Source organism: Columba livia, chromosome 4 (genome assembly GCF_036013475.1).
Source record: "Columba livia isolate bColLiv1 breed racing homer chromosome 4, bColLiv1.pat.W.v2, whole genome shotgun sequence".
Classification (NCBI taxonomy): domain Eukaryota; kingdom Metazoa; phylum Chordata; class Aves; order Columbiformes; family Columbidae; genus Columba; species Columba livia.
In genome coordinates, this window is record NC_088605.1 from 70,755,544 (window position 1) to 70,778,830 (window position 23,287).

Here is a 23,287-nt window from a genome sequence, read left to right on the forward strand (position 1 = left end):
CAGGAATATTATTTTTGTCTACAGCATTTTAAAGGTAAACTACACTGATCTAAAACATAAATATCTGTTGAAAACTGTGTCAAGAGATAATTGTATTGAAAGAAACCTAAGCAGTTAGGCTTATCTTCAGAAAGTAAGTAAGTTACTTGAAAATAGCCCAAACCAATTATTAATCCTGTATTTTAATAGTAGTGAAAAAAAGATTGGATTACTCAGTGGGCCAGCCTATTTGGAAGCCAAGAGCCAAAAAAATTAATAGGCCAAGCTATGGGGACCATGAGTACACATGCAGATGACTTGCTCAGACTGAAATCTGTGCTGTTCTGAAACTCTTATCCACATAAAGCTACAATTCATCTGGGCATAGTATGCCTGCAAGCACTGCAGTTATACTTCCAGTTACAGCAAAAATGGTTTTGACTGATGGAGTGGAGGGATCCCTCAGCACACACGTTTGTAGAGAGATGAGTAACATGGAATGAGCAGCTGGAGAAGAACACCCTTGAGCTGTTGTGTGCTGGGGTTAGGGACTGTCTTCTTTTTTCATATATGTAAGGCACAATTTTCTCAATCTGTTTGCTTTTTCCCCCTTCCTTTTCATTTTAACAGTAAATTAAGAGAGAAGCTTTCCTTGCCTTAGGGGGGGATTTTTATTTTCTGCAAATATAGGCTGATCTAGCTAATTAATTCATGTCTTAATCATGTCAGCAATTACTTATCGAATGGCTTTATGTTATGGCCATTGTGAACACAAGAATGTAGGAATACAGCTGCTTCCTACCACTATTTTAATTACACTAACTCTTATATTTACTCTTCCTGAACCTCCTATATTTCCTAGTTTCATCTTGTTTAAACTTGGTCCTCTTCCAGGCAGAGACTGCTCCATCTTATGATACTTAGATAGGGCTCCAACACAGTGATGAATGCCCCTGCTGAAGATGTTTGCCCACCTCTCTGATACATGACACAACTGCATGCAAAGGTATCAGATAAACTGACAGGAGCTGTTATGTCTGTGCAGAGCAGCAGCCTGGGGAGATGTTTGCCTGGTCTGAGAGCTGGACCAGCCTCCCCAGCACTGCCATGGTGGCATGAATACATCTTTTCTGGTTCTAGCTCAAGTACCTCTGCACAGCACTTCAAGGAGCATTGTGACTTCACACAGATGCCTTCATAGGTCTGTTAGTAACTACTCCAAGTTGTTTGCCTAATTTTGGCTACTTAGAAGGTAGACATCTAGTCTAAGCAAACTCCCTTTGTAGCCAATGGAGGGTGACTGACAACACCCAAAAGCAATTCTTCCTGCTGATTTCAAATCCGTTTCTTGGTCTGGTCTCAACAATGCTCTGAATGTCCTGCCTCACTTCATTGATTATAGAGGAAACATAGAAGGCTAATTTTCTCCTGATGCTTAACTATTAGGCAGCTAAAATTCCACAGGGTGAAGGCACTGTTGAAACAGCTGAAGGCAGTTGACTGTGTGCAGAAACTACCATGTGTTCAATATCTTTCCACTGAAGGAGCAAGGCTTTTTTTCTGCTATAGTACAATCTCAGAGGGGGTGTTAGATAACTGGTTGTGAAAATGTGTTGCATTCCTCATGCTGTAATCAGACAAAAATGACAGCACACGACAGAGGAAAGGGGAATGAGCAAATGGTGGCCAGTTGCTTCTGTAGGGAAAGAAAAATCTTCACGACTTTAAATCACCTGTCCAAAAGGGTGATGTTCTTCACTGATGCCAGGCCATACAGCAGCTTTACTTTTTCTTGTGCTAATGAAGTTTCTTGGTATTTCTCGAACATATAATTCCACGATGACTCATTGCCTGAGTTCTGCATTCCATAGCGATACACCAGGAGTCGGAGATTTACAGGAATACTAAAATAAAGAAGCAGTACTTGAATATTCTTCCCCCTTTCCTGTTTGAGACCTGTGAATAAGTCACTTGCTGTGTTCTTTATCAGCCACAAGAGCCATGCACACTCACGTTTGTCCTTGCAGCCATTGCTCAAATAGTTGAGAAGCGTTGTTCAAAGATTCTCTGTCATCCATACTGCAGGCAAAGTCTAGAACAGATGCACGAAGAAGCCTTTAAAAGTAATGGGGAGAGAGATATTTTACTACTGCTTAGCATTCCTTGGATCTATCAATAATATAAGAAGAAAAAAAAAAAAAAAAGATTGTTCAACCTCTCTAAATGGTCTCCAGTATCACTCCACTGCAGTTGATTCACAATGGGTTTTACCAGGGAGCGAAAATATTCCTGGGGTAGAAAAGGGAGTTAGTTACTTGTGTAGATTTCTTTAAATAACAATAGATTTGTATTCACAGTTGATTCTCATTTTCCCCAGAACTAGCATATTAAAGAAAAAGTAACACAAATATGCATATGCACAATCTTTCCAGATCACCACAGCACGCCAAGTCTGAATGCTTGCAATACAGATGCACAGGTGGGACAAAGGAAACCTGCTGCTCTCCAGCCTTGTCTGTGCTCTCAAATGAAGGTTGAGGCACAGCAAGGACACAGTTCCACAACTGTTTTCCAGACATAATGCTGAATTCAGGTCATGCTTATTCTAGTGACATGTTCAGCATGTTGGCTCAACTAACAAACCTGCCCACTGCCACATTGAGATGTAGTCGTCCTTCGTGCTGAGGACAGGTGTCAGAGATTGTGCTGCCATATACATAGGTCTTTGCTGGACACAGGACAGCCTTGACTGACAAACATCTGTACTGTGACTCATGGTGATGGATTATAGCATAATTGGAAATAATTTCTTTCCTCCAAATGCGTAGTCCTGAATTGAGATTCCAGGTAATTCAGAGATCAGTACTAAGCAGTTTTCAGCACATTTTGATAGAATTATAGAATCATTTTGGTTGGAAGAGACCCTCAGGATCATCGAGTCCAACCATAACCTAACCTAACTCCAGCACTAAACCATGTCCCTGAGAACCTAATCTAAACACCTTTTAAACCCCTCCAGGGATGGTGACTCCACCACTGCCCTGGGCAGCCCATTCCAATGCCTGACAACCCTTTCCATGAAGAATTTTTTCCTAACGTGCAACCTGAACCTCCCCTGGTGCAACTTAAAACCATTTCCTCTTGTCCCATCACTTGTTACTTGGGAGAAGAGACCAACACTCTCCACGCTACAATTTTCTTTCAGAGTATGGTAACAAAAAGTAAATACTGATAGCTCAGCAACACTGAAAATCACTTGAACTTCAACATTATTGCTGTTATAGATCCTGAATTGTCAGATCCAGTGGTACCATGCAGGAATGCTTTTTTTTTGCTTTGTCACCTGGAACTGGGGATAGAGATCTGTGTCATCTTCAAGCATGTTTGTGAGGTAAGTTACAGATGATATAACTCTATCCCAAGGTAAATAGTCTGTTTCATTTATTAGGTATTTTGTGAGCTCCAGGGGAACAGAGTAATTCAGGAGTCCAGGTCTGTAGAAGGAAAAAAACATAACTACTGTTATTTTAATGAATTTGATGAACTTGGTTCTTTCAAGATATTACAATGCTATTTACTTTAAAAGGTCTGAAACAGTAAATTTTGGGAGGGGGAAAAATTGGCTGGAGTGGAACTTGGGTGGTGTTTTCCAAAGAGACCACTGAGGATCACTGTCGGCCAACACCTTACTGTGGGAGCTCTCGTTGCCTTCATTGCACAGCAGCCCAGTGTGCCCACAAGTGGGTAGCCCTCAACTGATGACATTAACTCCTGTCACACAAAAAGGAATTGCTAACTCTGGGGACATCCTGAAAGGCTGAGGAGGTTCAGACTTGCAGGGTGTCACAGAAAGTCACCTAAAGTTTATCAGTGTCAGCATGGCTGGGTACAAGAGCTAGGAGTTTCCAAACAAGATAGCTGAGGTGGTAACTTCCTAGTGCCATGATATGCATTGTAGGCATGCCTCTGATTTTCTGGACACCTAACTTCTTCTGGAGTGCTTCTATTATTGTTACTTACATTGCAAAAACACCCCTTTCTAAGACCTGTGCAATTACAACCCCCTTTTTTTTTTTCTTTCCCTGCCACTTCTCTTGACTGCATTAGTACTGCGAGTTGTCAATGCATACTTGAATTTGCTTCTTTTAGAGGACTACAGACCAATAAACAATTAAGGCTTGCAACAAATCCAGAAATTTTCTTTCAGCCACCTAAGCTGAGTTCTAATTAGTAGGCAAGTGAAAGTGAAAAACTTGCATTGAAATCTCTGCAGGGAATCAGTTTACCTTGCTAAAGAAAAGGCATCATCCAAAATCCCTGCACGATCAGCAGCTGAAAAATCCTGTGTGAAAAGAAGGAAAGAGTAATCAAGAATAGATAGCCAGATTATTTGCAGGAAAAGCAGCCTCTATAGACCTTTGTAAGACACCCACCAACTGGGTTAATGTTATGACACTCACACTGTGGTTGTTGACCAGAAGAGTGCTTAACGTGGCCCAGCTTTGACTATCATAATTCACCCGATAGAATCCAACGTGGTCTGGATTAATGTTTACAAAAGTATTAGGAGCTGATGTTATTGTAATTCCTGCAAAACAAACAAGCAATGATCAATTTGTGCATCTTATATGAAACAGAAGTCACTGGAGCCTCCTTGACTCCAAAAGTAATATTTGGTTTTAATGTATATCAAACCAAAATCCAAACCTTATTATTATTTATTTATTCTTAAATGGCTGTGAGTAAAGATGAGCTATTATAGGTTCTAATGAATGCCAACACTTGTTTTAGAATAACGAATTGTGTGATTACTTGGGCCAGCTAGTTAGTTAAATTTAAAATGGAGGTCACTGTGATGAGAGTGAGGATGGTGAAAATCAGTGTCATTGCAAAAATTATGAAATTGCAAAGAAACAGTTATTGCAAATATCTCTTTTAAAAGGTTTTTCACTCTCATGATTACTATCAGTTTTAAAATTCTCATACTCTATCTTGTGTTAGTTTCATTTTTTCAGTTTATTTCATGGACTCATAAAATCATAGAATGTCCTGAGTTGGAAGTGACTCATAAGGATCATTGAGTCCAACTTCAGATTTCAACTAACTTTTAAAGGGTTTTCTTCACTGTTCTCTTCTTTGATTCAATTTCTGTTGGCTACAGATAAAGGAATTACAAAACAGGCTGACACTTTACTCTAGAACTCATGTTTAAGGAATATCCCATTTAAAATGAATCCTTGGGAAATGTTCCTTTCTCAGGAGCTTGGCCTGGTCAAGTTGGTGCTGCTAATTATGAAAGTTCATCTATTGCCCATTGAAAGCAGTGAGCTTCAATCTGTGGTTTGAGGGTGGCTGGAGTTAAAGCACTTTTCTGTTTGGATGTTCCATTGAAGGTATTCTGAAAGGCATTTTTCCCCCACATTTGCTGTTTGCTCTATTAGCCAAGGTTTTTATGGATGTGGAAGTAAGCACTTAATTGTGCCTTTGCAGGCTTTGTCAAGTTCATAACCCCTTGCAGGCCACGGTAATGTCTTGTGGAATTTAGAAAAGGAGATTTTCTTTGTGTTAATCTCTGACTTGTATCATGACATAAGACATTATTTTTTGGTATTGCGCAGGTACTAAGAGCAACCAGGTTAAAACAAAACAAAGCAAAACAACCAAAACCGGAATGAAAGACATATTGCATTTTAAATAGCTATGATTCAAATAAGCACAAGAAGAGAAGAGCTGATTTTGGTATTCCTGAAATTATAATATATGTTGATATTTTAAAACAAATACAGTTAGTATTTTTCCCCTTTTTTTGGTCACTAGAGTTGTAGAAGGAGAAATTCAGATTTGACCTACCCGTGTAGGTATTTCCTCATTCCTGAAATCAGCATTAGAAAACATGTTTAATAGTTTGTAGCTCTTTTTGTTCAGCTGAATGTAGATTGCCAGTTTAACATGCCACAGATGCATTCATCAGCTTCTCACTTCACCTCTTTTCTTAGACTTGACAAAGAGCTTATCTAAGTCCCATTGATTTTAGTACATCATAACTAAGAGTATGCTTAGATGCTTCCTTGAATAGGACTGGATTTAAACTCATGCTTAACCACTTTACTGAATTTGGCCTAAATTGCCATAATGTCAATGCATATAGGGGAAATAATCATCTTATTGCAGAAATGATTACTAACTTCAGCACAACCAAGCTGTGTGCTGGTTCCTGGATCTGAAAACTGAAAAGCATGAAAGTTAATTCTGTATTTTATTTCCTGTTAAGGACATCGAAAAGCTTTATCCATCCATTACCCTTAAAGGAAAAGTGGAAGTTTACCTGCAGAATTTGATGCATTGTAGAGAGTATAATCTGTTGACGCTCCAAGTCTCCATTTCACTGGTATATTCCACTTGTAGCTGAAATTACAGGGAAAGAGAATTAGATGACATTTGAAACCAAACACTAAAAATAAAAAAAATATATATCTTTTTATTTGTTTTAATGCTTACATCTTGTTTTATGAAGCCAGCTGCATGCTTATATATATATACATTTAGCAAATATCCCATGTAACAAAACACAGCACTTTACCAATATCTGTTGTTTATGCTGTAAAGATGTTTCTGTGCTATGATACTCTATTCAGGCAACAAAATGTCAGATATTCATGTGGTATGATTGGGACAGATATATTCCCTGAAAAGCAAAATAAAAACCATGAAGTGTCCGAGCATGTTCATGCTCTAGTGATGGGGAACAGCAGTAGCTTGTTATAAAACTTTGTATTTATCAATAGTTCTCAACAGCAAGGGAGTGGAGTGAGATTTTGCGCACTAACTGATGTTGAGGTGTTAGTCAAGTTAATATAGTACTGTGTTAATTACATGCCTAGACTTAAATCTGAAAGCTGCACAATTTTTTTTTTTTCTTTTTTAAATGAAAATCAATGGAACTGCTAGGGCCATCTCCTTCTGAATGCAATCTTCACCTCTTGGTGACTTTGTGTGCTGGAGAGGGTAATAATTACCCATAATCAGAGAAAGACCATGTGAATGAATTTCCATTGTGTTCTACCGCACAGCTCTGGAACCTGCAGCCCTGCTGAGCAGTATCTTCATGTCATGGCAGATAATCATCTAGCAGGATACAAAGCAATTAATTTAGTAAAAGATGATTATATGTGTATGGCTGGTGTCAGTATTAATGCTGATGTGTCTAGGGCTTTGTGCATTCACCAGTTAATCTTTACAATGCTAACTTGAAATAAGTGGTTAAGTATTAAAACCCCTTTTTTTTACAGATGGGAAAACTGGAAGAACTTAAGCAAACACTGCGATACAGTCTGTAGGACCTCTTGCTTTTTCCAGCCTATTTTCCTTATCCAAGACAACCTTAATTCCTCCATTATAAAGCACTGGGAGCGAAATATGACCTTACTTCTTGCTCTTCAATTCCTTGAGCACCTTCAGTGGGCAGGTGCAGACTCCTCAGTCTGGGGATGCCCAGGATGCTGCTGAGACATTTGGGCTGGAAGGGAGTCATGGCATATCCTGACTGAAACTGCGACTCAGCAGTCAGGGAGGCAGACAGCAGAGGATGCCATGAGCCACCAGCACAGGGCTGCTAAAATTATTAAGCCCTTTTGAGCAGTCACCTGCTGTTTCATGTTAGCATATTACAGTCCATCCCAGGGAGATTTTTCTTCCATCTTAAAACCCCTGGTGACAAGTGCTACAGGAAAACCTGATTAAGTGAATGGTCATTAACTTCCAGAAAGTGAATGGTCATTAACTTCCAGAAAATATCAAAATGAAGGCTACAGTACCTCCTGCTGCCTCCAGAAAGAAAGGTCAGCTGTTGTTTTGTATCTTCCAAACAAAACTATCTTGACAGATTTATACATTTTTAGATTTTACTATTTCTCCTATGGAGTTTACTGCAATGGAATTTAGAGAGGTTATTTTTTGTCCAGAAGACTCAATATTGTGTTTCCCCAAGAGAAAACCTATACAATTTTGTTTGTTTTCTTTGTATGTTCCTGAGATTGCATACAGAAATACTATTCCTGAGCATAAGATACAATAGCTGTGTCCTGTTAACTGTGGATATTGAGGATGTGTTCCTGGCATGCTATGCTGTAGCTACATATTTGCCCAGCAGCACTATTTTAAGAGCACAAATTTTTGACCTTCCATTTCGAGTGCCCGCATGCAGGAGAGGACTCTTTCAAGCCAAACAAGCTTGAAACAAGCTGGCAGCTCAGGAGACTATCCCTTCAGTGTTCAGAGATTAAAGCATACACAAGGAATTTTCATTGCTTAATTCAAAACCCCACACCCAGACATGAAATAGGCCAGTCCTATCTGGGGTAGAGCCTCTTCAGGAGCTTCCTCATCCCTGTCTTTGAAGGTGGAAGGAAGAGGTGTTGATTTTCAGTGGGCTGACTTTTAGGCAAGGGAGTAAATCTGTTCCAGAATAGATTGTATCAGCATTAATATATATTACTGCATTTTATTTTTAAGTCTTTTACAAAAAGTACGTATTTAGAAACAAATTCCCCTCTCACTTTGGGAATAATGGGGACAGCGCACAGCTCAGCTTCTTGACAGACTGGGTTAGGAACAGTTTTGGGATTTCTACTCAAGAAATGACAAATGCAATGTGCAGTAACTCAAGACTGAAGTAAAGCAAAAGTAGGATTCCTGAGTCTGCTACCTCAGAGCATAGTGCAATAAGTCAAAATTTTTAACACAAAGAAGTAGTTTTGCCTGAATAGTCTATAACACCAGCCTTCAGAAAGCACAGTGCTGTGGTTTGCAGCTAGAGTTACTTCAAAAGCCTGCAAACTATTCTGCTTGTATTGGGATAAATGCAAAATTGCAAAATTATCTCATCCAACTCTTTTGATACCTATCCAAAACTGCCAATACCATGGGCCTTCTCATTGCTCAAGATTTTTCTGTTTAATCAGAATGAATTAAAGTGGCCGCAGCTGTTTCTTCATTTTCTACTTGTCCTTGCTCTTTGTATTAAAATAACTGGTAGAAGCTAACGGAAAATTGCATTTGGGTAGATTTAGTTCTGGTTCATACAGGCAAGTTTTACTGGTTTAGCTGATTGGTGTAGTTCAAGGAATGAGACTTGCCTAACGTGGGTTAAATTGAATCTGTTTCACTGAAATGTTAGCAAAGTTGTATTGCCTCAAAATTTGGGCTGGCTAAGAATATCCACAGTGCCAGCTCTGAGCGGCTATTCACCTGGTTAATGCCATGGTGCACCTGAGCCATTTTTCTGTGCAAGTCCATCACCCCACAGGTAGGTTCATCTCCCCTCAGATTAGTCATCCATTAGTTAAGAGATACCCTCCTGTACGGTATCCTACCTGTCCTGAATAGGGCAGAGGAATGTCTGCAGCTGGCTGGCCAGCCACATAAGAGCCCAAGATGTCTAACTTTGGCTAGATAAGCATCTTCTGGATGGAAAAAATTAAGCAATGCCATCCTGAGTTAAAAAGTAAAGAAATTGCTTACAATGCAAATTAATAGCATTTATACATGACTAGCTCTTTCACAGTAACTCATGTTTTAAAGACATATAGAGAAGACACTGTATTGTATTGTATTGTGAAGACCCTGTGAGGTATTATAGATCCTATACCATATAGGAGAAGAAATAAGCTATTGTGCTATAAAATACCCGGATCATGGTATCTGGTTTCTGGACAGAGACAATTTTCTGTCAGTCATTCTTAGTCTGACAGACTATCATTTGCAGTCATTCAACAGATGACTTGCAATCATCTCAGCTGTCTGTGTGTAGAAAGAAAATTTTCTGAGGGATCCTGTCCAATTTTCCTCTGCCGTGTTTGAGAAAGAAACCCTGAGACAAAGGGCTGATGCTGTCCTAAACTTGAAATATTTGTACCTAACTCCCTGCTGGTTTCTTTTTAAAAACAAATGCTAAGAGTAAATTTAGCAAGAATGGGTATAACACTTCCTACATGTATGTCAGCTGAAGAGAGTATCTGTACAATATTTCTGCCTGTTTTGGATAGACATTTACAGCAGGAACTCACCCAAAATCAGAAGGAGGATCAGAAGCATTTGCACTGGGGTCCAAGAGAAAACGTTTCTGTGTGAATACTGAATTACTTCCCATCTCCAAAACAGGATAACCCATCTGCCTAGTCCATGTGTCCATGACTTCCGCCACAGGTTCATTACTTGCCTATGAATGGTGGGAGAAGGTTTCAGTGAAAAAGCAAATTCAGTCCAAAGAGGGAAAAAAAAATTCTCTCTGATATTAGAGGAAGAAGAGCAGAAAGTGGCAGGGAGCAAGTTCAGTACAAAAAAAATGCTCCATTAAATCCTTTTATGGTGCCTGTCATTGAAAGAAGGAATGAGCTGGAATCTTGAACATGGAAAGAGGACATGAGAAACATGCGAGCAGGAGACTAGTCAGTAATGTGGACAAGAAATACTGAGGAACCTTTGGGGCCCCTTACATGGTCTAAGATCGCTCAGTTTTTTTCTGAGGAAATAACCAAACAGAACAGAAAGGACATCAAGAGACTTTTCAAAGCCAGAATTCCTGCAGCATGCCCTGATTTGAGTGGGAAGCAGGAGCCAGTATTAATGACCAGCAGCTGCACTAATGTAAAATTTCATTCATTTTGTATACTGTGAACTTCTGTCTTAGAGACTGGAGCTGGAGGAAGCTCCCACTGACTTCCCAGGATGCCACCTGTGATGGAAGGGAGCTGGGGTCACTGTTTCCTTCTTCAGACAAGATAGGTGACGTGAAGATGCAGAGCACCAGAGAGAGAGGGGGAAGAAGTCTGGGACCAAGGAGAAGATGGGAAATTGAAAGGAGACAAAGAAGTATGACTTAGACTATGTGAGCATCCACAGCAGTGGAAGGAAAGGAAATATCATCAAGGGAAGAAGCTAGTAGTGTGTAGGTGGGCTTCTGGTGGTAATGAGACAGATGGAAAGAAACAACCCAACCTCAAGGAAAAGAAAAGATCAGAAAATGCTGGCACAGAAAATGACCCAACTCAGAAGCTAGAGATGGAGATAAGCACCAAAATTACATGGTGAATGAATACTGTTGAGAGGTTTCAAACAGCTGATTCTGGTTGCAGATAAGGGAGAGTATATGGTGTGTGTGTGTGGTGGCTGAGGGGTGTTTTCACCCATGAAATGAGTTTGAGTTGCACAGGAGTGTTTCAGTAACAGGCTGTTTGTTAGTAAGGCCTCCTTTCTTGTGTCTTATTCCATTTCCAGAGTCTTCTGCCAAAAAAAGAGGAAATAATAGATGTTTGCTAGAAATAAGATGGATTGGAATATAGTAGGAGGCTGCCTAGCTTGTGATCTCTTATTGACAGAAAAGCTGCAGAATATAAGAAGTTTGGGAAGCTGAAATCAGTGGGCGAGAAATGTAACATTTATTTAGCAAGGGTTTGAGATTCTGCAAAACTTACCTCTTCCAGAGCTTCCCAAAATTGTTGTGTCTTGGCATTCTGGAAATGGTATTTCTTCAAATATGCCTAGAGAGAGGTAGAAGACTGTGAAAATACTACCAGGTCTTTCTCCTTTGCTTATGAAAACAATACATATATTCAAACAGGATCAGTTGTATAGAGTATCTATCCATGAGAGGTCATATTGTGAGTAGGAGGTTAAATGGATCAATATTCAGCTGATTAAGTTCCTTTGCTTTCCAATGTATCCTGTAATGTTAGAAGTCAGCATTTTCCAGTGTGACTTGTTAGTATGAAATGAATTTTTACTTCAAGAGTTCTTTGTATTTTGTTGAAATGGACAACAACATACTCTGTTGCAAATTTCTGTCTAATGTAAGAGGTTGTTTAGAAGGAGGAAGCTATTTCAGAAGATTTCAGTAGCTGTGAACTCTGAGTGGAAGTAGGAAAGTCTGGTCACCTCTCAGTCATAATCAAAAGGACCATTACAGGAATAATGATATTCAGTCAAGTGTTTGCACCTCCTGAACACTATTCCTGTCCTATGTCTTATATGGTTACTTAAGGAGCGCTTTCCTAACCTGTTATCTGGATCCTAATGATGTTTAGTCAGTAGATGGTGCTGTTTGTTTCACTGTTAGCCACAGTTACCTTCCTTAAAGTTCTTGAAGGCTCTGAAGGGAATTATTAGACTCTTGTGGACAAGGTGGCTGTATTTTCTCATCTTGAGGAACTGTTCTGATTGAATATATGAAAGGAAAAACAAAGGAAAATACAAACATCTTGTAGCAGCCTATGAAAGTGCTCCTGGGGAAGAAGGGAAGAACAAATGTGGTAAATCTGTGCTGTAATTCTTCAGAGACGACAGATGATTGTTTAGAGGAAAGGACAAATAACGTCCTCTTTCTGGGAGGGCTCCTTTCTCCTGTTTTGTAGCATCATGTTTGATTCTCCACAAGGAAGGACTATGAACCATGCAACATCTCTTTTCTGCTCCCTGTTCCCTTGGCTTTGTAGGGGTGGGTGCTCCAGCATCAAGTCTCAGGGCATGGGTGAGCTTGTAAGACATAAGAGTGCATAGCAGACTTGGGTGGGTTGGAGGACTGTGGCCATATGAAGCTGCATACAACTGAACAAGTGTTCCTAGCTGACAACAGGATGACAGCCGGGTGGAGGAGGTTTCTCCACTAAAAGCTGTCATGAATTCAGGTTGTCACTGGCAGGCTATCAAATCTTCGTGCAGTTCACATTCCTCCTTCTGTGGGAGTGTGAAAGTTCTTCCCCTTGACATTGTCCACTCAATACTGAAATGAATTAAATACTTTTGCTACTAATACTAGGATCTCTGATATGCGCTTTTTGAATAATCTCTTTGCTACTGTTGCATGGGGATGAGCTGCATTTCTGGTATATTTTGGTGCCACTCTTACCTGACAGCCTTTCTGGAAGATATCTGGTGTAATCCAGTCTTGAAGCATTCTGAGGATTGATGCACCCTGAGGACAAAGGGAAAGGGAAGAAGGTCATTCCGTGCTGCTCTAACACTGGATTTCTGTTCTCCTAAAAAGGAACATGTGAATGAATATTTTATAAAGCAAAAATAGAATCCATCCATCTGACTAAGGAAGTGGTTTTTCTAATTCCTCCGTACACAGCATGCCTGCCTGTTGGAGCTTAATTCTGGATACGAGAGCTGGTCTTCAGCTGGGATCAGACGCCCATTTCCAAGTTGAGCTCTGCCAGCACAAGGGCTCCAGAGCCCTGGTGCCAGAGGTCACTGTCCCACCACTCTGCTGGTTTGTGCGAGCGGGGTTCCCTCTATCACTTTGAACAGGACAGGGATGAGGGCAGCGGGGAACCAGACCTGACCAGCAGCACAGCCTGATAGAGGAACTGATTTCTGCTGAGCACCCAACTTCAGAAATGCTGCAAGTCTGGGGCTTTACATGGTGGAGATGCTGTTGCAAGATTCAGAATGAACTCTGCTGAGGACTGGTGGAAAAGGGTTGGCCTCTGAAGCAGGGTAGAACTGGAATCAGAAAAGTTACTTATTTGGGTGTCAAAGAAAAAAACCCAAAACAACAATTAGGACCTTGAAAGAAGAGAGAAGCAAAGGGAAGAGAGAATAAAGAAGCAGAAGAGTCATGTGAAACAAAGAACAGAGTGGGAACAAAATATTAAATAAAATAAAATAAAAGTAGTACAAACCCAATCTAAAATGCAAAATATGATTTTAGGATTAGTGTGTTTTCATATTCCAGACTAAATCATAGCACAGCTGGGAACCTAATTCTATGAATGGTTTAAAAATCCAGTTGTTCCATGAAAACAAGAATGTTATCTGAATTCTCAGTAAATCCTGTCTCCCCTATTTACATGTCTGAGAATGTCAACTTGATTGCATGAGTCACGGTTGAGGGACTATTTGAACAGATATGCCTCAGAGTGCTCTCCAGACTATTGGTGCAGAGTCAAGGTGGTCGGCAGATGACTCTTTTCTGACACAATAATTCAATGTGTTTGCCACAAAACATCATTAAAAAATGATTCAGTGAAATTTAGAACAGGTATCCATTAGTGGTAATCAGAAGCTTGCTTATGATTAATGGTGATCATAAGGCCATGTGTGTGCACTAGGGTATCTCAGTCCCTCACCTTTGTCTATCAGACACTTCTGATCCACTATCACCTCTCATAGACCACCTTCTCTCTTTTATATTAAAAATCAGAGAAGAAATACACACCTGTGTATGTGTTTGCATGCAATGGAAATTTCTTTTGCTTTAGATTGCAATGTATAGTTAGCCCCTTACATCTGCTACTACTTTTCAGTCTCTTTCTCCTACTCCTTTCCCTCCTCTACAGTCCACGAATAGGTATGTTTGAAAAAATCTCATGCTAACAAAACCACCAGTTATAGGAACCCCAGTGTTTCTATAACCTTCCATAACTATTTGGGGAAGTTCAAAAGAGCAACCTTGACTTGAATAGGTGACCTTGTCCAAAGGGGGTATGGGGGAAGTCTCAACACCCACATAACTTCTCCTAGAAAGCTGTAGTGATTGCCAAGTATATGACAAGATTTTACGTAGCAGAAATGTGGAACATGCAGTCCTAAGCTCCTTTAACTGGGAGGTTCCAAAAATGTGGGGGTCCAAGACCAGATTTCTAGCAGAAATTATTTAAGAATCTGTTTTCTGAAAAGGTAATCAATGTTTGAACTTCCAAAGAAAAAAATCTTATTGTTATTTTAAATTTTTCACCCTAAGTGAGAAGATTAAACTGGAAAAGAGTTGAGATACAATTACTTTTTAAGAGTGGATTAAAAGCATTATATACATTAATTGTGTAGTCACCAGCTCTATTGGAATACATCTTTCCTTGATGCATAACGCCCTCATACAGCAGTCAGAGGTTCCCTTAGAGAATCCACCACAATGACTCCACAGAGCCTTAGGCAATTCATTGGAGTTTTAGGATTATATAAACCCTGTAATTGCTCTGGTAAAACTAACAGAGAGCATTCCAAATTATGCTTTATTTGTTTAGTGATGAATAACATCATGAGGAGATTGTTTTGATAAGAAACATGCAAAAGAGAAGCCAAAATGAAGCCAGAAAGAAACAAGTTAATTTTGTCCTGCATTTATATATAAATACCAACAGTAATTTGAGCTAAATCTACGCAAAGACTTTCTCATTCAAGCCAAATTATATCCCAAGCCAAATTATATCCCAAGCAGACTGTTCCCAAACAATGCATGAGTCTTCAAGTGTTTTAGCTTAAAAAAAATGAGTTAATGTAGCAATTATCTAGGCACAAAAAGATGAGTAAAAGTTAGGGTTTTTTTTCTCAGTCATTTTTTTCAGACCATACCAAAGTGTCTCTTACTTAGTTCACCACTAAAATACATTTTTGTCTGGAGTATTTGGTTTAGCTCTGTATGTTTCTTGACTTAAGTTAGTTTGATTTAAGAACAGTGTTACACAAGGCAGGTTTTCACATAGTTTATGATTCGACTGTGAGGCATTTATGATGCAATAAATACTGATTGTATTGTTGGATAGAGGATTTAACAATTGAAAACAGAAAACTTGATGGAAATGGATGGGTCAAGTCTAGCTAATAAAAGTAATATCTACAGCTACAAACTCCAACACAGCTAATGCTAAAGGCAATGCAAGATGTTATGTTTAGCTGATAATGGGAGCCTGGAGGGAAAGCAACAAGTAGGCATCAAAGTCATACAAGAAGCTGTCAACACAAACATGGTGTATGAGGGTCAAAAGCAACAGGTCTGGGAGATGGCTGACCCATGACACAAGGGATTCTTTCAGTTGGTTCCAGCTGGCTCCTGAAAGAGTCTAGATAGGCACAGGTCCTCATGAACAACTGACAGGGACAGCCCAAGGATAAGCAAAAAACTTATCAAATACCTGATGAGATGCCCTCTACCATCTCTGGGCTACAGACTAGTGTACCCCAATTCAGTCCTGAGTTCCACAACTCTCAGTGAAATGTGGAGCTAAGTTGTCTCCCAATTTAGGGACAATGGCAGCAGAGGCTGGTGATTGCCCATCTTTGCTAAGGCTTCTCAGGTGGCTGAGATAATGTGAGCAACATGAGACAAAAAGTTACTTTCCTGTTTTCACTGCCCAGGTGGGTTAGGAGTTATGATTACAAGCTCCTCTGACTTTTATCTCCTCTCCCAAGTCTCCACTTTCTTTGAATCCAAAGTCACAAGAGGATGATATCTTACCTTACTGTAGGAAATCCCATCAAACACAGAGGTGATTTCAGCTGGAGTTGACACATCAACCACAATTGGGTGGGAAGACTGCAAAGAGTCATCCCTCATTATAGGAAGCACATCATCAATTAAAACCTGTTCAAGCTGAGAAAGAGAAGATGTTAGAATAGAAACAAAGGCTCTTCTATATGCCTAACTACACAAAATAAGAAGCTTGAATTGAGTTTCTCAAGGAGGTAGCAGCCGGAATTAAATTTTGCTTCCTCTAAAGAAGGACTCGTGAACTCTTACTTTATGTCTGAGCGGGAGGGATACATATTTTCCTTAACTAACATAAATTACCATTTGAAAAACCCTGTTTTCCCACGTGTATCATAACAACAGCAACAACAAAACTCAGTAGGCAAGAAAGGAGCCTGTATTACCAATTTCAGCAGTGTGACAATATCTGCAAAGCATTACGGGCACCTCTTGTGAAAAAGGAGCTGGAGAGGAAGGGAAGGCTGCAGGAAGAAGGTAGGATTCCCCATCCCAAGGTTTATAACTTTAAAAAAGTTATTATAATTTTTTAAAAGATTAAGTGACATGCAGTCAAAATTCCCCTACTTCCTAATCAATATTGACCAAAGAAGACTAAATTTCTATTTAGTTTTTCTCTTCTAATATTCACTAGGAAGATAACACTGAAACAGCTCTAGATATTAAATAAACACGGTGTCTAGATACAAAAAGGTCTTTTAAATTTTAGGCTCAGTAATAAAATTTTATTAATGTAGGTAGCACAACAGATCTCCTACTTCAAATGTAAAAGAAGTGATTGAGGAATGATTTTGTTCTCAGCCTCATGTAACATGAATGAGAAGAGATATTTATGGGGAGCAGGGAGGGAGGCAGGTGAGGCACTGAGTAAACACTGCCTGCTTCTAAAGTTACTAGACTCAGGGGCTAGCAGTTTTTGACAATAAGCTCAACCTATGCAAAACCTATCCTGATTCCTTCTACTGCCCTATGTTATATATTTTCTAGTAGCCAGAATCTCATTAAAACTGGACAGCTGGAGGAAATACACATGCTGTGCGCCATCATGTCTGTTTGGGAGGGGAGCAAGGAGAAAGCTAGAGACCTCCCTTTATTCACACTCTGTTATTATTTCTCAGAGTGTAATGCATATTTAAAGTTACCCTCTTTGCCTGCAACCCCCTTAAAGTATCTGGAGTTGGTGTAGCTGTACAGGCAGCGTTGTGGGCCATCCACTGTCACTACCTGTTTTTGCACTGTGTGGAGTAGAGATTGTGTGTTGGAGCATTTGAAATGACACTTAAAATGCTGGCAGCAGCTGAAAGGGGATCTGATATTTTCCTTGATGTATAGCCTAAGCTGTGAAGACAGGCCCAGGTTCCCAGCCCTCACCAGGCTGGATAACTATCCTAAGATATGTCTTATGAAGAGACACTACAGCCCAACTAAATACAAAAAATAAAGGAGAATCTCTGTCTTCAAGGGTTAGACCTTTAAACAACATTACAAAACTATTAAGGCTCTGTTCAGAATCCCCTGAGGTATTTTTTGCCATGATAATAACCAAACACTTGACTCACTTGTTAAAAAAGAGTGACTTCTCCCTGCAGACTAATACTTTACGAAGTTTACTTTGGCTAGTTTCACACCATAGCATAGGTACATGGAAAATTTTAAACCAACTTTTTGTTTATGTTACACTGCATTATGTTAGTTTTCCACAAATATACTTGAAGTCTTCATCATCTTTGTCTGACCTCTACCCCCTCCAAAATGCTCCCCCAGCCCTGCCAACCCTCCACGAGACAGAAATAATTACCATTTTCCATTCTGGTTCTGCAACATTTACTCCCAAGTACTCAAAATAACTGGCAAATCCTTCATTTAACCACAGGTCATCCCACCAGTCCATGGTCACAATATTTCCAAACCACTAGAATGATAAACATTGAAAGATGCAGTGTTAGCTAAATGGTAAATGTACTTTTCAGTATCTCACATCTCCAATAGAAAATTAATTTGTTCACTTTTATTCCTGTTGCCAGATGAAAATTATCATAATTCTGTGGTTTAAATAGGAATTCAGGCCTCGCCTTGTGTTGACACGTCATTTTTATTATAAAATTACATGTTACTGAGGAGATTGCTAATGATTCATGTGTCACTGAAAATATTTTTAGTTTCTTCCTCTTGATTTGCTGATTTGTGTTTTTAAGGATATGTTTTCAGACAGCCTCCCCAGTGTATAGTTGTCCCTACTTGCTTACCCAAGAGAGACATCTGTAAATGCAAATTAGTTCCTTTAAGATATTTCAGACGGATTTTCATAAGCTGGCTCATAGTCTGCACCCAAGCATCTAACTTCCTAAGAACAATTCAAGGCAGTAGTGAAGGCACTTTAAAGCTCTAACAGTTCCCTGTTTTAACACGATACTTTGCAATTAAATTGTGAGCACATGTAGAAGATTCCAAGACGGAGTTAACGGCAGTGTTTCCAAGATTAAAATGGTGTGACTCCACATTTGAAGCACTGTAAAAATGAATTGTGTCTCAAAACGTACCTGATGCACGAGCTCATGGGCTATCACTGCAGCTACTGTCTGCTGGTTGGAAGAGGCTGACTCATTGGGATCATACAGCAGGTTTGTTTCTCTGTATGTGATCAGCCCCCAGTTCTCCATAGCACCTGTCCCGAAATCTGGAATAGCTATTTTATCTACATTGAAAGAAAGAGAACATGATTACCACTGTATCCTCTGCACCACTTAGCTTCTCCCCTTTCTGCGTATTCACAACCTGTTTTGCTTACCGTTTGTGGTTCTGACTTAGAGCCGTGGGCTGCAGCCCATCACCTGTGTTTAAGAAGCAGGGAACTGGGCTGCAGCAGCTGATAGCAGCACCCTGGCTCTGCTGAGATGAATAGAGCTGGGATCAGCTGCACTAGCTGAGGATCTGTCCTGTGAGGTGATGCTGTGCCACCTCCTGGGAGCGTGTGTATCATACATACTTAATTTAGCTCCAGAAATGAATAGTATTGTCTGGGGATGCGCTGTATGCAGTAAACCTCCCGAAACTATCTGTAGCATAATGAGGCATGTCATTGTTTGTCACACTGTTGTATTAAAAATATTTATTGACAAGTTAACTGAAATAAATTCCCCATGCAGTGAACAACATCTGCTTCTATCCTGGCAGTTTGTGGGGGTCACTCATTTATGGTCAGTAATCAATAGAAGTTTAAATGAGAATTGTGCACTCAATTGGACTGGCATTTTCTTCTGCAGATAATGACCACAGCCTTTCTATGTGAGTTAGTGAAAAACTACAGATACATTTAAAACTGAATAGAACAAACAACCCCCACTCCACCTTAACAGAAGATATGAATTAATGATTTTAATTTAAATAACTTGATTATAGAATCAAAGCTGATAATCTTGCAAGGGCTTCACTAACATCAAAATAAGGATCACAAGGAGAATGGCAATGCCAGAAGCCATAAATCAATGTGAAATACAATATTTAAATGAAACATTTGATTCATCAGGTTTGGTCTAGTTGACTTCTAATACTGAGGGAACAACACAGTAAGTAAAGATTTGTGATCCAAATAATAGACGTTCTGAGAAAAACAGTATAAAATCTACAGGAGCATCTACCCTGTGATAGTGCTGACCTGGGGTTACCAGTCCACCCTGGAGTGCAGACAGACCCTTATCCAAATGCTGATGTGGTCAAATCACCAGGCTTATATGGAAATGAAAGTTTGAATAGGAAGCATAGGTGAGATATGATCCCAATTGTTACTGGGTACCAGTGTGTGAAAAACCAACATGTTGCACTGGTTTCTCTAATTCAGTTGTCATTGAAATGCAAACAAAGCTTTGCAGTAAACTCAGATGATATTTTGAAAAGAGGAGGTAAAACTCTATTGTTAAAGTAACACAAGTTAGCCCAACAGGTGCATGTATGAATAGCCAACAAAAAGCTTGCATAGCACTGTTAATCGTCTTCAAAGTTTTGGGGTTTTCTTTCCCCAGTACATTGCCCTAATATGTTTGTAGCTAATACTTTTCCATCCTTTTAAATTAATGAGCCTAACTGTATTACCTCTTTGGAGGTCTTAGGAGGCTGCATTTCCAAAACTCTGATTACATTCCCAATTTTATTAGTTCAAACTACACAAATCAGATCCAGAGTCCAGATAGGCCAAGCTAAAGGATGCCCAAGCGCATGACTTCTTCATTGCTTGTTTTGTAACCATGGGTGAAATTTGACAATGTGCCTGTTCTTGTTTAGCTCTGGGTCTTTATTTAGCCCGGCAGTAGAAACTACAGATTATATTCTGGATCGTGTTCATCTTTCTTTCTAAGAAGTGGCTACACACCCACTTTGCACTAAGGTCAATAAATAGTATGACATACTCTCTGGCAGTTTACATCTTCACTTATCTCACTGCTGACTTTTGTCCAGAAGTTCACATGGAAGTGGTACATATTTTTCCCAAACTTCTTCTGGCTCTATTTTAGCTCATGATGTTCCTTTGGTGATGACACCAATGCTTCCCCTGATTTTCCACAAGATACTTTAAAATAACCATGCCAGGACCAGTGCTTCAGCAAACTAAACTGTGAGAACCAATAACTAAACTGTAACTGAGATCAGCCCTCCCATCATGACATTTAAGAACATCTTTAACTACATGGGTACAGATTTAAAACATCCTGACATAATATCATCAGTTAGCAACCAAATGCTTTCATGCTGTTTTCCACCAAAGCACATAGACCTGTAGGAGAAACATAATCATAACAGTAAATTAGCAAAATGAAAAAATGTAAGTATTAATAATCACCTAGTTTTGGAAGAGAATAGCTCAAATTAAAGTACTCTTCAAAGAAGTCGAATATAATTTTTGTTACATTTGCTGCATACTCTGCTGTGTGTAATTGCAGTGGCTGGGCGTAAACTCTCAGCTGTAAAATAGAGAGAGACAATCAGAGCACTCTTCAGTTAAAAGAAATTAGAAAGTAGCAAGCACTGAAAAGTCATTTAACGTACATACTTGTAACACTGCAGGTTCTCTCTAAGAGACTGGCCCGAACATTGAATTCTGTTCCCTAACACATTTATTCAACAAAGCTTTTCAAATGTACAGAAGAGAGAGATCAAGTCAGCACAATCTGTGCACGTTGTCCACAGTATGCTGAAAATGTAAACTGGAAAAGCCCATGTCCAGAAGCTCACAGTGGCCAAGCTTGGAGCAGGGTCTGGGTGCATACCAGCCCCTCCTTCCCCATGGCCTTGTTTTCTCAAGAAGGAAGACTGGGCAAGAACAACTGCAGGGAATCCACTTGTTTTGAGCAATTCATTGATCCCATCAGACTAATTTGGTGGAGCACATCTGTCCTGAAATGTGTCTGAAGCCTTGGAACACCTTATTTTCTTCAATTTCTTTCTACTTTTCCTATCTACTATCATCATGATTTCCTCTTGTACTTGGATGTTTGAAGACCTCAGACCCTTTGAAGATAGTGTGTTTACCAGATGAAGTGGCTGTCTGCCCAGGACCTCAAGACACATACCACCCAGCATGCAGGGCTGCTGCCCCTCTGGAAATCTCAGACAAAAATCAGCTCTCTCTCATCTTAGCAGGCAGGTCCAGGAAAACTGGCACGTATGGTAGCCCTGTGTGTGGTGAGTGACTATTCCTGTGCTTCACTTGCATATCCAAGGATTTTTTTTTCCTTAATGCAAAAAATGGTGTGTTGAGTGTTGACCTTTCCATCCCTGAGGCTTGGTGCCTGCGACTACTTTGGCCGTTGCTGTCGAGCAACAGGAAACCTCAAGCCCTGGAGGACTAGAGTCCTTATAGCCCCCACAACCATGATGAGACCTACAGCTTGAAAAAGCCTTTTGAGATGTTGTCTCTACATTGTGAAGACAAAGTCCAACTTGAGAATTTATGGAGTCTTTTGGGGGTCTTTCCCTCAATCTCTTTGTCCCAAAGCTCACACAGATCTCTGCCCAAGAGCAGACCCATACTGCTGCCATGTCTGCTGTCAGGAGCTGTAGGCTTTTATTCTTCACCGTACCCCAAAACCTCCAACATAGAAAGTAAGAGATCTTTATATACAGTGAAGTTTCTGGCTTCAGGAAAACCAATCCATCCCATTTTGCAGGCTCTGTGTCCCATGAATGGGGCACATTCTTCTGTCTGTGTTGATGTGGCTTGTTTATTCCCCAATGCTGTCTTACAGCCAGGAGTTTAGGGTTCAAACTGAACAAAGGAGCTGGCCTATTCTAGGAGCTGTCTTGGAGCCTGACAGCACATTGATTTCAATACCATGAAATTGCACTTCCTCCAACAAGAGGGGAGGATGGGAAAGTGGTCATAAATAGAGCTGGAATTAAAAAACAAAACCAAAAAAAGCTTATGAAATTCAATAGAGAATCCATTGCAGCCAGGGGATTTCCCTCAGGGTCAGTTTGCAATTACAGTCTGCAATTTCCACTTCAGTAAGCTCTTTACCCAATTTAGCAGTCTTTGGTCCCCTAGCTGATCCATATTAATGGTTTCCAAAATGTTCATCATGCACTAGAACTGACTTTGGGTTGCATTTGTATAATCTACTCTGTGATTTTCCAAACGAGACATTTGGTACCTGACAGGTAATCAGCTCAGGAGCATCCTTTACAGCTGTAGGCACATTTCCCACCATTGATTCCATTAATGTCTTTGTTAGGGCAAGGGCTTTCAGAGTGTACGGTGGAATTTTGAAATAATTTACCATGTCAGGTAAGTTGTATGCTGTTGCTCTTTATGAAAGCAATATATGGATCACATGGATATTTTCTGTTGGATGAAGGATTTATTGCTAGCAATTTATATAGCAAACTGTGGTATGTTTTTTTCAGCAGTTGGTGAATCTAAATATCTCATTGCTCCTTTAGAAAGGAACTGTTTGCTTAGAAGGACTTTCTGAATATCTGGTTAAAAACTCTAGTGATAGCCTGTTTTTCTTGGGTAAAAGATAATTTGTAGTGTTAGAGTTTACGTGCCTCCCT

At 39.8% G+C, this 23,287-nt stretch overlaps 1 protein-coding gene across 1 annotated transcript in view; it reads right to left on the reverse strand.

Moving 5' to 3' along the window:
* ENPEP (glutamyl aminopeptidase) overlaps positions 1–23,287 on the reverse strand; it is a 34,472-nt gene that overhangs the window by 2,359 nt on the left and 8,826 nt on the right. Inside the window, exons 4-17 of the mRNA XM_065062323.1 lie at positions 21,075–21,195; positions 18,781–18,935; positions 18,039–18,152; positions 16,211–16,345; positions 12,881–12,946; positions 11,451–11,516; positions 10,044–10,195; positions 6,305–6,384; positions 4,440–4,567; positions 4,266–4,321; positions 3,323–3,473; positions 2,195–2,268; positions 1,993–2,094; positions 1,713–1,883 (exon numbers count right to left, since the gene is read on the reverse strand). Of these exons, the coding sequence (XP_064918395.1) occupies positions 1,713–1,883; positions 1,993–2,094; positions 2,195–2,268; positions 3,323–3,473; positions 4,266–4,321; positions 4,440–4,567; positions 6,305–6,384; positions 10,044–10,195; positions 11,451–11,516; positions 12,881–12,946; positions 16,211–16,345; positions 18,039–18,152; positions 18,781–18,935; positions 21,075–21,195 (1,571 nt within the window). The remainder of the gene's footprint in view (positions 1–1,712; positions 1,884–1,992; positions 2,095–2,194; positions 2,269–3,322; positions 3,474–4,265; positions 4,322–4,439; positions 4,568–6,304; positions 6,385–10,043; positions 10,196–11,450; positions 11,517–12,880; positions 12,947–16,210; positions 16,346–18,038; positions 18,153–18,780; positions 18,936–21,074; positions 21,196–23,287) is intronic.